This window comes from Mus caroli, unplaced genomic scaffold, assembly GCF_978045245.1.
Source record: "Mus caroli unplaced genomic scaffold, Mus_caroli_1 scaffold_6, whole genome shotgun sequence".
Classification (NCBI taxonomy): domain Eukaryota; kingdom Metazoa; phylum Chordata; class Mammalia; order Rodentia; family Muridae; genus Mus; species Mus caroli.
In genome coordinates this window covers 27,566,967-27,582,500 of record NW_028227261.1, presented here as the reverse complement: position 1 = coordinate 27,582,500, position 15,534 = coordinate 27,566,967, and the positions used below count along the sequence as shown (strand labels likewise).

At 55.4% G+C, this 15,534-nt stretch overlaps 1 protein-coding gene across 2 annotated transcripts in view; it reads left to right on the top strand.

Annotated features, from left to right (window-relative positions):
- Positions 1-15,534, top strand: part of Col16a1 (collagen type XVI alpha 1 chain) — a 51,430-nt gene that overhangs the window by 21,822 nt on the left and 14,074 nt on the right. Inside the window, exons 39-52 of one of the 2 annotated variants that reach the window (XM_029476770.2) lie at positions 2,129-2,155; positions 2,706-2,765; positions 2,950-2,997; positions 3,122-3,175; positions 7,119-7,172; positions 7,340-7,372; positions 9,290-9,406; positions 9,648-9,689; positions 9,787-9,873; positions 10,730-10,774; positions 11,588-11,632; positions 13,299-13,352; positions 13,851-13,904; positions 14,456-14,509. In XM_029476770.2, the coding sequence (XP_029332630.1) occupies positions 2,129-2,155; positions 2,706-2,765; positions 2,950-2,997; positions 3,122-3,175; positions 7,119-7,172; positions 7,340-7,372; positions 9,290-9,406; positions 9,648-9,689; positions 9,787-9,873; positions 10,730-10,774; positions 11,588-11,632; positions 13,299-13,352; positions 13,851-13,904; positions 14,456-14,509 (774 nt within the window). The remainder of the gene's footprint in view (positions 1-2,128; positions 2,156-2,705; positions 2,766-2,949; positions 2,998-3,121; positions 3,176-7,118; positions 7,173-7,339; positions 7,373-9,289; positions 9,407-9,647; positions 9,690-9,786; positions 9,874-10,729; positions 10,775-11,587; positions 11,633-13,298; positions 13,353-13,850; positions 13,905-14,455; positions 14,510-15,534) is intronic. The other variant, XM_029476771.2, reaches the window with a different exon arrangement.

The following is a 15,534-nucleotide window of genomic DNA, read 5'->3' as shown; positions in this document are numbered from 1 at the left end:
TGTGTATGAATGTTTTGCTTGCATTATGCATGCCTGGTGCCTGCGGAGGTCAGAATAGAGTGTCCGATCCCCTGGATCTGCAGTTGCAGATGGTCCTGAACTACCATGTGGGTGCTAGGACTCTGACCTGGGTCCTTTGCAAGAGCAATAAGTGCTTTTAAATGCTGAGCCATCTCTCCAGCCTAGTATTTTACTTTTAAAAATCAGCTGTAGTAATTATCAGTATTACCAGGGCACATTCACACGAGGCTGAGCTGAGCCAGTCTCTGTGATCTGTGTTTCGTCTTCTGATCATTTCTTTGTGTCCAGAACCCTCAGCCACTCTGCTGTTTGTAAACTGGGGTCACCTTCCTTTTCTGTAGAAGACTGGAAATTGTTTACCCAAACTAGTAGAAATGTGGTCACCATTACCGGGCTCCCTCCGTCTCTCCCTTCCTCTTAGTCTCTAGGAATCACCCACTACCTCACCTCTCCCCCGGCTTGGAGATATACATTTTTAGCTTCTGAATAAAGGGAACAATGGTCATCTCCATTTTTGGAGCAGTGGCCCGCTGAGCCCTCCCTGGGCTCAGTCAGCTCTGAACATACAGAAAGACGCTATTGTGACGATTATTATTGATGTTAGAGACAAGGACTGACACTCTAAGCCAGACTTAACTGGAACTCAGCTGTGTAGTCCAGGCTCATACTGAACTTTTGGCAACCCTCCCCTCTCCGCTTCCTAAGTACTGGGGTTGCAGGTATGAGCTAGGGGCTGCTGGGGTTTTTCATATCCATACACAGGGAGAGCAAAGACCAGAGAGTAGAGGGTGGAGCTGGGAATTTGAAGCCCATCCCTTACTGTAAAACCCTGGAGCCCATCGGGACCATGCACTGAGTGTCTGAGGGATAGAAACGTTTTATTCCAGTCTGCCCAAGACAATGACTCCATGCTTAACAGATGTGTCTATTGAGCAAATTGCATAGATTAAGTAATAATAAGTGCATTTTCTCATTTTAGTCATCAAAGACCTGTCTAATAGTCAGCTTCTACTCCACGTGAACCCACTAGAATTTTACAAAATGATAATTTTAGCCTGAATCAAAGAAATGCCACCTTTCAGCCAGCCCGTGCCATGCTGGGCCCTGGGCAAATGTATAATTTTTCTTGAGCTTTTGGTAATGTTGAAAATAGCCTAGTGAGCCTATCCTTTCCCTATCCTTTGTAGATCCCTAGAGAAATTGTTGTTTGAGTTTGGAGAACACTGATAGAGTCTGCCTGGTGGTGTGCCAAAGCCTATGGGGGTGGGGGAGAGGAATTCGCCCAAGCCAGTATGGACTGGTCGGTTTTGCCCAGCAGAACTAGACAATCAGAATCCCTGCCTGTCTCAGGGAGCCCTAGGGTAAAGGTGGAGTTGGAGATTTGTCCCAGGGTGGATGTGAAGGTAGACTGCCCCCGGGAAGGCAATCATGGGGATTGTCTGCAGCAAAGCAACCTCTCTGGGCCACAGCACATCTGTGTGTTTACTCAAGTCTCATCCTAGTCAGAAGCACTGACAGACCTTTCCTGTTATATCCCACCCAGGAGGCCTCCTGGTCTGCCACACACTCACTAATTGTGTCACACTCATTATCTATGTTTCTCACTCACTGATTGTGTCATAGCAGCTGTGTGTCACACTCACCAGCTGTGTGTCCCACTCACTGATTGTGTCATACCAGCTGTGTGTCACACTCACCAGCTGTGTGTCACACTCACTAATTGTGTGACACACTCACCAGCTGTATGACTTTAGGCATGTAACAGTGTCTCAGAGTGGATAAAACAGCTTCCATTCTCCCATCTCAGATCACAGAGATAAGAAGAATGGGGGCAAAGAGAAAAAGAAGGAAGTGGGGACTCTGGGCCCACAGATCCATGGGGCTAGGTCTGTGTGCTGATCATGTGATCTGAAATTTCTTCCAGCCTCAGTTTCCTCATTTGCAAAACAGAATAGCACTGCCCTGCAGGGGCCGGGCGTGGGGCTGAGAGGACAGACTGGGCTTCCAGGAGCAGCACTGAGCTCGGTGCCCAGGCTGCAGGGTTCTGTGGCTGGCCTGGCTTCCTGCTCCCACCTATTCACCTCTCTGTATTTTCTTTCCTCTGCAGGGCCAAAAGGGATCACGAGGCGAGAAAGTAAGTCTCAAGGGCCCAGGCTGCTGCTCTCTGGGAACGGGCTAGAGTCCCATCGCCCCATAGTAGGTGTTCAGGCTGGAGGATGGGTGGGGTCGCCTTGCTGTCCTGTGGGTACTACCCTGACTTCATGTAGATGATGGTGACTCAGAATTCAACCATGATCCCAGGAGACCAGAGAACACCAAGGTCCCTTTAGTGGATAGCTATCCTTTCACAGGGAAGACAGAGGGACGAGGGACCAGGACGGAAGGATACAGCGCCAGCCAGGGCCTTGGGGAGTGGGGCTGCTCAGAATGGAGCTTTGATTACTACAGCGAGATTACGTGGGCTGATGGTGACTTAACTAAATGACCACTACATGCCATACACGACCTGTCCCCTGCACTCTATGGAGTCAGTTACCACCATCACCTTGGGCAGCTGAGGGGCCTGAGGCCCGTGGGTTGCTGGAAGACAGGGCACCTCCATTCCTAAAGCTCATGCCACCTCCCAGATGAGGTTCCAGACTCTCCGTCTCTGCTGCCTCACACCAAGGCTCTTGTCTTGCCAGGGTGAACCGGGAGAGTGTTCCTGCCCTTCTCGGGGAGAGCCCATCTTCTCGGGCATGCCGGTGAGTAGGGCTGACCTTCTTTTCCTGCCTTGCCCCCTGGCTCCTTGCCTCACCAGGTGCCAGTGGGCAAGAGCCCTGCCAGGTTTTGTGTACCAGCCAGCCCCGTCCCCATGCAGCTCTGTGCTTGGTGTAGACGTTTGCCTATAACCTCTCCCCTTCTTTTGCGACCCCGACTCCTACCCAGGGTGCTCCGGGACTGTGGATGGGCAGCTCCTCGCAGCCGGGCCCGCAGGTGTGTGTGGCTTGTGTCCTTTGTCTTGCCTCCTGTCGCGGCTTTTCCCCGCCATGACACTACTGCCGTCCATGGTGGCAGGGAGCTCTCTTCCACCCCTCTGATTTTGTCTTCTCTCCCGCAGGGTCCCCCAGGTGTCCCCGGACCACCAGGTCCCCCCGGCATGCCTGGATTGCAGGTAAAAGGACTAGAGACTAGAAGAGAGTCTAGCGATTGGGGGTAGGGGGGCAGGAACCAAGCAGTTGTTGAGGCTCCTCCATGCTGGACCCACCCAAGTGCACTGGTTCCTCTATGCACACATCTGCTGTGACTTCTTAGTGCCGTGGCTTCCTCGCATGGCGTGCTGGGCTCACAGATCCCTGGTTTTGGCTTGTGGACTCCCAGCCTCATTCTGAGGAACGTCCTATTATGTTTTAGCCCCGGCGACCCACTAATAGAATCCATGCCCAGGCCTGGCAAGAACCCAGGCTCTGAGGCCAAGCACTATACTGGTCCAGAGTGCACTGTTGGAACAGCAGTCAGTATGTGTTGGTGTGACATGCATTTGTGCCTGTGTGATCTTTCCCACGTATGGTTTTAGATGCTGGGATATAGTGGTGGATCAAGCATTAGTAACCCTGCAAGAGAGGCAGATAATAAAATAATAATAATAATAATAATAATAATAATCTAGACTAAGGGGATGATATAGCTGGGTATAGGGATGGACGGTGGGAAAATAGGGAAGATACTTGTGAAAAATATTAAAGAATAATGGGTGCCATTTAGAGCTGGGAAGACGCCTAGTCAGTAACGTGCTCACCATACAAGCGTAAAGACCTTGAATTCAGATCCCTTGCTCCCACAAAAAGCCAGGCACAATGGCCTGCGCTGGTAACTCCAGTGCTGGGGAGGCAGACACAGGTGGATGGCTGCGTGGGGCTGCCTGGACAGCCGGTCTAAGTGAATAGGTAAGCTGCAGCTTCATCGAGAAACCCTATCTCAGATGTTAAGGTGGAAAGCCGATGAGATCGGTCCAGCAATAAAGGCGCTCGCTCACATGCAGGCCTGCTGACCTGGCTCCCATCCCCACAAGGTAGAAGGAGAGAAGGAAACCTCAGCTGTCCTCTGACCTGTCCACGCTTGCTGTGTCATTGTGTGTCCACATGCATGCACACACATACACACACAGAGGCATACACTCATATACACACATGCACACACTCACTCATGCACATATACACACACATGCACACACACATTAAAATAAGGGGGAGAGCAACTGAGGAAGACACCCAGTGTTAACATCTGGTCTCAACATGCAAATGCATACACATACATGCGCATGACTTGCACACACATGTGCATGTACACATGAACATATAGGCACATGCAAATCAAAGGTGACATTTGGATCAAAATGTAAAGGAAATGCAAGTGAACCTGTTGAGAAGAAAACACGTCTGAGGAGGAGCACACTTGGGGAGGAGCATCCCTGGGGAGGAGCACCTCTGGGGAGGAGCACCTCTGGGGAGGAGCATCCCTGGGGAAGAGCACCTCTGGGGAGGAGCACCTCTGGGGAGGAGCATCCCTGGGGAAGAGCACCTCTGGGGAGGAGCACCTCTGGGGAGGAGCATCCCTGGGGAGGAGCACCTCTGGGGAGGAGCACCTCTGGGGAGGAGCACCTCTGGGGAGGAGCACCTCTGGGGAGGAGCACCTCTGGGGAGGAGCACTTCTGAGGAGATGCACTCCTAGCAGGGAAAGCAGCAGGTGCAAAGGCCTAGAAGTGAGAATGTCCATGGTGTCCTCAGGAAATAGCACAGAGGCCAGAGATAGGAAGGAAGGAATATCAGGAGGAGCCGAGATCTGTGTCACACTTCCGTCCTCAGAGCCAGGCAGCCTCAGTTTGAGTCTCCTTTCTGCCATGTGCTCTGTGACACTGGGCAAGTCACTTAACCTCGTGGTGTCTGCATACCTTTATCTATGAAATACAGATAATTATAGCACCTGCCTCAGTGGCTTCTTGCGAGTATTGAATAAGCTTGTGTGTGCAGTGCGTGTGAAATCTTTCCTGGCACACCGTGAATGCCCGGAGGGTTAGCTATCCCCACAATGTTTCATGTGGGGAACTATGTCACAACTTGGACAGCTTAAGCTCTGAGAGGTGAGGTGTCTTGTCCCAGGTCACCCAGCCAGGTATTAAAGCGCAGGGCTTTCCCTAGCGGAGCCCTTCCTCCTTCTTCCTCTGCATTTCAGGACAGTCCTCAGGGGAGGGGTCAATCCCCAGGAACCAGAGCCCACACCACACACTTGGCAGTCCCTGCATGGGATGAAAGAGTCCAAGCTTCCTGTGCAGTGCCAGCAGCAGCCAGTGATCTGTCAGCAGGGGGCATGGAGTTGGCTTGGGGAGGCTGAGTCATTTCAAAGTGACCCATTAACCAGGGAGAGCTGGCGTAGTGTATGAACTGTGCCAAGCCACACTGGGGGAACGAGGGCAGGAAAAAAAAGCGCTGAGTGTAATCCCAGGACCCAGAATCGGATCTGATGCCAGTGCCCGCAACCAACCCGGGGCTGCCACAGGCACCTGCCCTGTGCCAGGCTTCTCTGTGCAGGGGGGGCGGGGCCAGGGATGGATGGCTGACACTTGTTTGCTGGAGGCTGCATCCTTCCAACGCCTTCACACGGCATTTGTCCTGATCCATTTTCCAGATGAAGTGCCTGAGACACAGAGGCTAAGAAATGTGCCCGAGGTTTTTAACAACGGGCAGGTAGTAGTCAAACCTGGCTGCATCCCCTCCTTGTACAGGAGAACACAGATATGTGATTCAATCAGGCTAAGAGTCACACTCTCAGGCTTGAGCTAACACGGCAGCACTGGAGAATGGAACAATGGAGTAACGGCTGGGGTGTGGCTCAGTTGGTAGGGTGCTTGTCTAGCATACAAAACTTGAGCGAGGTGGCACATGCCTGTAATCCCAGCCCCCAGGCAGTCGAGGCAGTGAGGTCAGAAGTTTAAGACCATCCTCAGATACATAGTGAGTGTAAGGCCGTTCAGGACTGCATGAGACCAATTATCTAAACAAAAATATTCAAAGCATTACCCATGTGTCAGGTACGATTCTTCTAGATCTCGTGGGTCCCAGTGGGTACCCAGAGGCTGGGTGGTGACCCAGCAGTGGGAGCACCTACTGTAGATAGGAAAGGGGCTGCTCAGGGGCAGCTGACCCGTTCCAGTGCCGGAAGTTGGGTCTTGAAGGGAGGTCAGATCTCAGAGCAGGCCAAGGAAATCCTGTACCGGGAAGAGCAGGCTGTGCAGCGATGCGTTCATTCAACACATATTTAACGTGCGCCTCCTCCTCGTGAGGTGCTGGGGATTAAAAACCGAACACCCTCCCTTCTTCAGCAGAGTATTTAATATGCAAATGTGCAGTGTGAACATGCAAGGAAGCTAGAGGCTGGGTGGCAAACTCTTAACAGGAGTGTCCCGGCACATCCTACATCGGGGCTCTGTGCTGTGTCCCTCACAGCAGCATGACCTCCTCGAAGCCATCTCTGCATGATGACCGTCTTACAGAGAAGGAAACTGAGGCACAGCGCTGGGCTCATGCTCTTCCAAAAGTTACTTGGGTGGTGAGGACAAGCACCCAATACTGCAGGGACATATTTCAAGGGATGGGGCACAAATAGGGGATGAAGGAAGGTTGGGAGCCAGTGGTCCTCTCCAGTAGTCCCAGTGACTCATCTGTATCACTCAGCCTATGACCTTCTCTGAGTCCCTTTGTTTCCAGGACTGCAACAAAAGGCTTGTAGCCTCCAGGAGACTATAGTGGTGATTAATGGGAAAGTACGGGAAAGCAGCTTAGGATAGCCCTCAGCAGTCACCCTGTAGAAAGAAGGCCCCCTGTCCGCTTCTGACCTGCTGCGCAAGGAAATGCTCCCAGTGGAACTACCTATGAGGACCACCCCCCTCTGTGCCTCCTTGGCTCCCGCAGCCCCCAGCCGTGGGAGACCTTGAGGCCTAGAGTAGTCAGAGCTGCCACCCATGCAAGAGCGGCTGACAGGTGGCAGGGCTGTGAGCCCTAGCAAGGAGATCACTAAGCCGGGAGAAGAGTCCCTGAGCTCTTGTTTCTTTTCTGCTTCAGGGAGTGCCTGGACACAACGGTTTGCCAGGACAGCCCGGGCTCACTGCCGAGCTGGTGGGTATCAGCCAGGACACACTGGCCATCGTCCTTCCTGCCCTCCCTGGGAATGAGCTAGCCACGCAGCCCCGTTAGCTCTGGTGGGGGTCCTCCTTCCGCTCCTCCAGGCTGTGTAAGCTTCCCCTCCCGACCAGCTAGAACCTGTGTGTATCTGTCTCTTGCAGGGATCCTTACCCATCGAGAAACACCTCCTCAAGGTAAGAGGGCCGCTGGCAGGTGTCACCAACGGGATTCTCACAGCAGGTGCTCAGCTGCCTGCCACCTAACAGCAGCAGGTTGAGCCTGCCGGCACCCTGCGATGGGGGAAGGGCCTCCTAAGCAGCTGTCTGAGAGGGCTTGGCTGGGCCTCTGGCTTTGGAACAACCCTCTAGGCAGCATTTATTGAGTGAATGCTTAAAGGAAGGCCGCAAATGTCCCCACCTGCAGTGCTCCTGGTGACAGAACCCAACCTGAAGTCAGCTGGCATCAGCTGCCAAAGAATCACCTTAGCACCTGGGTCCGCAAAAGCCACCATGGCATCACACAGAGTGTGACAGTGAAGTGGTATGGGGAGTGGGTGGGTGTCAGTTTGAAAAGACTTCAGCAGGGGGAGGGACTTTAAAAAAAAAAAAGCAGCTGTGGAGGAGAGTCAGCCTGCAGTCCTGCCAAAGGGCTGTGATCTGGTCTGGCTGACCAAGTTCTCTGGAGCTTCAGGCTTCCTAGAGTCTCCTCTCCCCCCCTGCTTAGTCACCTCTAGAAGTGACATGGGCTGGGTCATCCCTGAAGGCTGACTTCAAGCTCCTGGACCCCTCTCTAGGAGTGCGGCAGCCTCTCAGGATACCCTTCCCTATGAAGCCTCCTCTAGCTTCTCTCTTGGGCACAGGCTGGTCAGTGTCGTGGACATTATGTCACCCCAGGGAGCTTTGGTCAGGGCACAATATAAGGGCTGCCTGCCCTGCCCCTCTGAACCGTGGATGTTTCCAGAAGCAGCTGGCAGCAGCCCTGAGCTACAGCTACACAGTGAGGTTACAGCAAGGAGACCACCCACCCCCTTCTCTCCTGGTCTCAGGGGAGCTTGAGTCCCCCAGGCCCTGCCCTCCAAGCAGTGATGGTGTGACCCAGATGGGTCACACTTCTAACATCTCACTTGCTGGCTTTGTAATCAAGGGCTCCACAAAAGGTCTGACACAGGAACTGAACTCAGGCTGTAAGAGAAGTCAGATGGCAGCCAGGGGAGCCGGCCGGGAGACAGTGGTCACTGTGTGTCCGCAGCCCAGAGAAAGTGCTGACTCTAGACAGGCAGGCAGGGACAAATCCGGGCTTACCTGGACAAATCACACTACCTCTTTTGAATACCGACTTTCTTATCTCTACAATGCTCATAACATAAGCAGCCTCTCTGTGCTCTGGGGACTGAATGCGCCAAGGCCCATTATAACCTGTGGCCTTATGGCTGCTGTGCAAATGGTCGTTGGTATTGATGTTACTAGGAGTAGTGAAAGTGAGCGTGGGGCTCCTGCCTCGGACCCCAGCACCACGCCTGCAACAGAGAAGCTCCAGGCTCCCAACGGCTCTATCATCTCTCAGAGTCTGTGACCAAACAAGGGCAGTGCCTGATCCAGAGAAAGCCTTTCCTATAAGGACAGACAGTTCAGACCCAGGGACCTGTGGAGCCTGTGACAGTTGTTGAGCTGCAGGCCCGCCCCAGGAACATCCATTGAGGGCCTCCTCCTGCGGCTGTCTCCTGGCATCCCCAGGCAGAGGTGCTGGCACCAGGAGCCAGCTTTTTCATCCTGGATCCTTGGGGCTTGTCCTCGCGGCGGGTGCAGGTTGCAGGAACAGGCGGGACAGATGGTCCCTCCGCGGGTCCCTCCGCCTCCTCCCACACGCCTGTCTGGAAAGCGCTCTGGCTTGGCCCTACCTGAGCCTCTTCCTGGAGGAGACTCAGAGCCAATTGCTGTGATGGGGTCCCCTGAGGACAGAGCGGAGCTGCTGCAGGGATGTGGCTGGGGAAGGAGAGTGTGAGGGTGAAGGACCGCTGGGCCGGGTGCCCAGGCCCTGCGTTCTGTGAGGGCATCCCCTAGGCTGCCCATCTCTGACCTGTGTCCTTCTGTCCTTCCCGTTTTCCCCATCAGAGCATCTGTGGTGACTGTGCCCAGGGCCAGACGGCTCATCCAGCCTTCCTTCTGGAGAAAGGAGAAAAGGGGGACCAGGGCATCCCTGGCGTGCCAGGTTTCGACAACTGTGCCAGGGTAGGAACTGGGCAGAGGCAGGCTGGGACAGGAGGGCTCCCTGGTGTAGAAGGACTTCCTGGTGCAGGTCCCGCCATCTCCATTTGGTAGAGACTGAGCCAGGAGAGCTGGCAAGTCTGGTGTGGTAGCATGTGTATGTGTGTGTGTGTGTGTGTGTGTGTGTGCGTGTGTGTGTGTGTGTGTGTGTGCCAGAGGCCCCCTGACCAGCCTTACCTAACAGAGCCTCTCTTGTCTACCACAGTGCTTCATAGAGAGGGAACGCCCAAGAGCTGAGGAGGCCAGGGTGCGTGGATCCTTGCTTCCCTTCATCCACCCCTCCTGCTCTGACCCCCTCCCTTCCTCAAATCCATATGCCCACCACGTCTATCCCCTTCCCCCAGGGAGACAACAGTGAGGGAGAACCTGGCTGTTCTGGGAGCCCTGGCCTGCCTGGTCCTCCAGGGATGCCAGGCCAAAGAGGAGAAGAGGTAAGGCTGAGGAGCAGGCCCTCATCCAGGTAGGGCCTCAGAGACACAGGGTCCACCCATGCCCTGAGCACTCCCTGCTCCTCTGGCTTCCTGTGTGGCCTGGAGTCCCCCCACTTCTCTGCCTCTCCTGCTTCTCAGGCATGCCGGTTCCTGGCTGCTTCCCCTCTTGGCACCCCTCTTCTCCAGGCCTGCTTCCCCACGCAGCAATTCAGTCACGGGTTAGCTTCTCAGTGAGGCCTTCACATGCTGCCCTTTCTAAAATGGAAGCTCCACACACCCCCTCCCAGGCTCCCATACCTCACACGCCCCCTCCCAGGCTCCCATACCTCACATGCCCCCTCCCAGGCTCCCACACCCCACACACCCCCTCCCAGGCTCCCATACCTCACATGCCCCCTCAAGCTCCCACCCCTACACCCTGCAACAGGGAATCCCCTTTGCCGTCATTGTCCTCATCAGCATCCAGCACCCGAGTATCTGCTTCCTTCAGGAACACGCCACAGGTGTGAACTGAGCACCGACTATGTGCCAGCCGTGTTCCATCTGTAACTGTTCACCTCGCCTCTAGGACATAAGTGCCACGAAGTGGGGATTTTAATGTTTTGTTTATGGCTATGTTTCCAGCCCCTGGGCTTGTGCCCGGGCACATAATAGCTGCTCAATAAATGCTTGTTGGATGACTGAATGAACTGAAGGAAAGGCCATTTCAGCATCAGCTAAGTGGTTCTGCCTCGGCGGCAGCAGCTCTCTCTGGTCTGCAACTGCAGGGAGCTGGAAGAAGGTGTGGAACCGTGGGCCACCGTGGAACCTCCTCATCTTCACCTTCTTCATCCACTTCCTTTGGTTTCTTCTGCAGGGTCCACCTGGCATGAGGGGCTCTCCCGGTCCTCCAGGCCCTATTGTAAGTATCCCTGGTATCCTGGTCCATTTGAACAGCTCTCAGAAAGTCCTAACCCACACACCCTTCTGCAGCCAGGCAGGGGCACCCACTGCCCATACCTTCCCCTCTTGAGAGCATCTTTTGGGGGCTGTGCTCTCCCACTTGGAATACCCTGAAGCACCCTGCTCTGCCCCAGTCCCTGTGGATCCGCTTAGGGAAAGCCCTTGGGGGCATGCATTCAGGTCCCCCTCCTCTTCCCCGCTGCATTTAGTACCACACGAGGGACCCAGGCCAGCATGGTATATGTATGCAGCCAGATCTCTCTACTCACCTCAACACTAGTTCTTACAAAGGCTTGGGGATGGTCCCCTTCATATCTCTATGAGGCCATCTCTAGGGGAGTCTACAAACGCCAGGCCAGGGGTCTCTACCCAGAATTCACAGGGATGTTGGTGAAGCATGAAAGATGTGGCTAGAAAAAATGGAAAGTGCTGGTAATATGTTCTTTGTTGAAGAAAAATAGAGGCCTTGGGGCTACTCACCTGAGGGGCCTTGGTGATCGGGTAGTGGGGGAGGGGTGCAGAACTAGAATGAAGATAATCTGCACTCCACCAGAGGCCAACTTGGGGAGCCCTGGGAAGGGTTTCCTGGCTGGGGAGGCTGCTGCTCTCTCTGCCTGTTGGGACCCCATTTAGGGTAACAGTGGCCACCTTCTGCTAAGGCTCCTTTTCAGTGGCCTTGAAAAACTCCCCGCCAAGGCTCCCGGCTGCAGACTCTAGGCTCCCCTAGGGTGACCGCTCTTGTGAGATGTGACCTGCCTGTTTCTCCCACCAGGGCCCCCCAGGTTTTCCTGGTGCTGTTGGCTCCCCCGGATTGCCCGTAAGAACCTAGCAGCACTCCACCCCCCTTCCTGCCAGCCAGGTCTCTGTGGCTTCCGCTTGTCGTTGCCCCGTCCCCGGTTGTGCCATCTCCTCTACCCCCTTTGTGTCCTGGTGTTCTGTTCATTGTCCTCCACAGACATGGTAGCTAACGACACAGGTTCCCTTAGGTCCCTGCGGCTTGGCTCTCTGGTCTCTGACCTCTCCGCACTCCCTTTGGCATCTCCGGCACTTTCTCCTACGGCCTCTCCTTCTCACCCCCTCCATCTTCCTTGCCCACACACATCACTTCCCCTCTGTCCCCAAAGCCTCTTTTACCTTCTCACTGGAAGTTGGTGCCTCTAGGAAGGGAGCCCCTTTATCTCTCCCGGCTCGCTCCTGCTTCCCACCACTGCCGGGTGGACTGAAGATTTGCTGAAAGTAGTTCTTGGGGCCCTGCCAGGCGCCTGGCTCTGAGCCCGGCAGAGATGCCAAAGCTTTAGGGCTTCACACTGCAGGCTGGCACAGGTCAGCTGCCCTGCTGCCTGGTAGGACTGTCCAGAGGCACTCTGGGGATTTACAGGCAGCTCCGTGTGCACCCTTCCCTGCGGCCAGAGGAAACCCATAGCCTTCTCTTCCCTCTTCCTTGGCTCCAGGCCGAGTCTGCTCCAAGACTGGGCATGTGGTACCAGCCTGCTGGGTTTCTGGTGTTAGGGCCCTGCCCCACTGTGTCTAGGGCCTTGGGCCGATCCTTCTGCCAGGTGTCGTTAATTGCTCTGTCTTGTCACCGTCATTGTCACAGGTGTGTTTAAATCGTAACCCCTCCCCCATCCTCACTGTTGCTCTTTCCTGGGTCATGGAAGCTAAACCCCTTGTTTGTTGGATTCGTGTTCCCCGGGCTGGCTCCTGCCCTCCCAGGAGTGGCGGTGGAGGCCAGGGGCCAGGGCCCCTCCTTGTCACATTTCCATCTGTTCCCATGTCTTTATCCCTGGCCGGACCATGTTTGTTTCTGCTTGCTTGGGTGAATGGGGCCATCTGTCTGTCTAGCCGTCTGTCTTGTGTCATGGAGAGGTTTGGGTACCACTTCTAGCAGGTACGGGGGAGAAGGGGGCAGCCGAGATGTTTTCAGTGTTGGAGTTGTGGAGATCAGGGTGAGGAATGAGGGACTTCCATGGAAACCAATGTCCCTGCCACTGAGTGCCAGGGGTTTGCTCTGGAGAGAGCCCTCTCCTGCCTGTCCCTTGTATCCCTAAAGAGGGTGATTTGGGTTTGGGTGGGAATTGGGACAGGTAAGTGCCATGGTGACATAGAGAAGAACATCATTTGTGGGGGCACCTATCCGGACAGCCCCCCTCTGAAGGAGCACACATCTCCTAAAGGTGCACCCCAGACAGCCTCTGGCGTAGGAAACGACAGTGAAGGTTTCCTGGGGGCTGCCCTGTCCACTGCTCACTTGAGCAAATGTGTCTCTGCAGCTGCCTCTCTGGAAGCTGTGCTCCTGACAGGCACCCATATGTTTGGACTTACTCTTCCGGGGTACACCCGAGACAGTCGCTTTGCCCAGGGACACTGGGTCACCACTTGTGACCTTTGTGCAGATTGGGAAGAGGCAGGCGTGGGGCAGGGAAGAACATGGGCTAGGTAGGGGTTAGCCTCCTCTGCAGTTCCTCACGGTTTCTCTCTCTAAGGGGCTTCAAGGGGAGCGAGGCCTCACGGGCCTGACTGGAGACAAAGGAGAACCGGTAAGAAGAGGCCGAGGAGCCCGGTGGAGCTGGTGGAGGGGCAGCCACTGAGTAGAAGGAGGGAGGTAGCCTTCTTTTGAAATTCTCAGCCTGGATCAGAAGGGCTGAAGCCTACAAAAGAAAGGGCCACACACCCCTTGGATCCAAGCAACTGGGCATCCATGCGCGCCTATACCCTAGGAGCACACACAGCTCTGGCTCCTGTATGCCATTGCCAGTGGGCCCTCCCCCCCCCCGCCCGTAGCACTTGTGCACCCTTCTTGTATGCCTGGTCCCCCCACCTCACTCTGGGCCTCCTTTCCTGCTCTGTTCCCAGGGCTCAGGTGAGCCTGGGGCTTTGGCCCCTAGCCAAGAGAACTTGGGCTTGGGGAATGGCCCAGAGTAGTCACCGTGTGCAAGGACGGGCAGGCACCTACTGGATGGCAGAGCCAGGTACTCAGGCTTGGGTCACAGAAATGTTGTGGGCTGGTCCCTCATCATGTCTGCCTTTATTTGCAGGGTCCTCCAGGACAACCTGGCTACCCAGGTGCCATGGGCCCCCCAGGACTGCCTGTGAGTAAGAGAGCTCTGGTTCTGGGGGTACGGGAGGTACAGGCTGGTGGTGAGAACAGGCGGGGCGCCCCTCAACTGGGTCCCTTCTTTCCTGGCGTTCAGTCTCGGCCAGGTCATCCATATTGACCCCTACCCCACTTTGGCTCCCTTGGTAATATGGCTGGCCACCACCATTTTGATGGAGGGAAGGAAGGAGACACTGTTGGAAGCCATTATGAGTCCCAGGCTCAGAAAGAACTGAGATTTGCTTCCTACAGGGATTTAGGAGAGAGAGGTAGACATCTGAGAGGTGCCACCCCTTGCAAAGGTGCCCTCGGGGTGGATATGTCCCACTTTCCAGCGTGAGCCACAGTGGCAGGTGGGAGGCCTTACCGGCCACCATCTCTTCTCTCTCATCCCCTACTTTGGTGCCCTGAGCCTTCAGGTGCCAGTCTGGGCACCAGTTGCACCCCCCACCCCGCCCCGCCCCACCCCCACCCTGCCCCCACATCTTGCATTAGCACCACGGTGGTAGGCAGGCCACAGAGCTAATTCTGCTGTTTTCTCATCAGGGTATCAAGGGAGAGCGAGGATACACTGGCCCCTCGGGAGAGAAGGGCGAGTCGGTAAGCTGCAGCGTGGGTATGGATGTGAGGTGAGCCTCAAGCAGGGTGCCCCCCCCCCACCGCCACCGCCACCTTCATCCGCTGGACTGGAGATCTTCCTGTGAGGAGGAGCCAGTGACCCCTGCTGCCCCTGCCCCAGTCACTCCAGCTGCTGCTCTGCACAGGCTGGTGGCTGCGGAGGCGGAGGCAGAGGCTGTGAGGAGATCCTAGCAGGCTTCTCGCAGAGGAGTCAACTGAGGAGGGGAAGGGCCCAGTCAGCTGGCAGAATTCCCCTCTCCTGCCAAATCAGGGCCAGGAGCTTTTTTTTTCTTCTTCTTCTTCTATTGAGGCCACCTTCATGGGGGTCCTACACTGAAGGAAGGAGCTGAGGACTGCTAGCATATGAGGTCACAGGCTTCTGAGTGACATGACTCACCCAGAGGCCTGCAGCCAGCCAGAGAGTTAGTTAGTGGTGGAGGAGGGCTGGGCTGGAGTCCATGTCTATCTGCTGAAGAACCTCAGCCCTCACAGCCGGGACCTGCTAAGCTAGAGCTGGAGCCTTCTCTCTCCCTCTCACAAACGCCAGCCAGGCCAACCCTTTCACTCTTCTACTCTGCCACAGGGTGGTCTCCTAGGCAGGCTGGGTGCTGCGAGTCCTTCTGAGGGGTCTGCACTGAGCAAAAAAGGCCCTGTGAGCCCTGCCCTGCAGCAAGAAGCAGATAAAACATGTATGGATGGATAGATAGATAGATAGATAGATAGATGGATGGATGGATGGATGGATGGATGGACGGACAGACGGACGGACGGACGGACGGACGGACGGACAGACAGACAGACAGACAGACAGACAAAAATGTTGAGAGCTGAGAGCCCTGAGCAGAGTGGGGCTCGGGTAGCATGATGATGTTGTAGAAGAGGAAAGGGGTCCTTCCCCAAGGAGGAACAGGGGAGGATGGACCTGTGCCAGGCCCACGGAGCAGGAGGTCACAGGTGGGTCCTGGCAGGGACAGCATTGGTTCCCTGAGGGTTCAGGACACACTGAA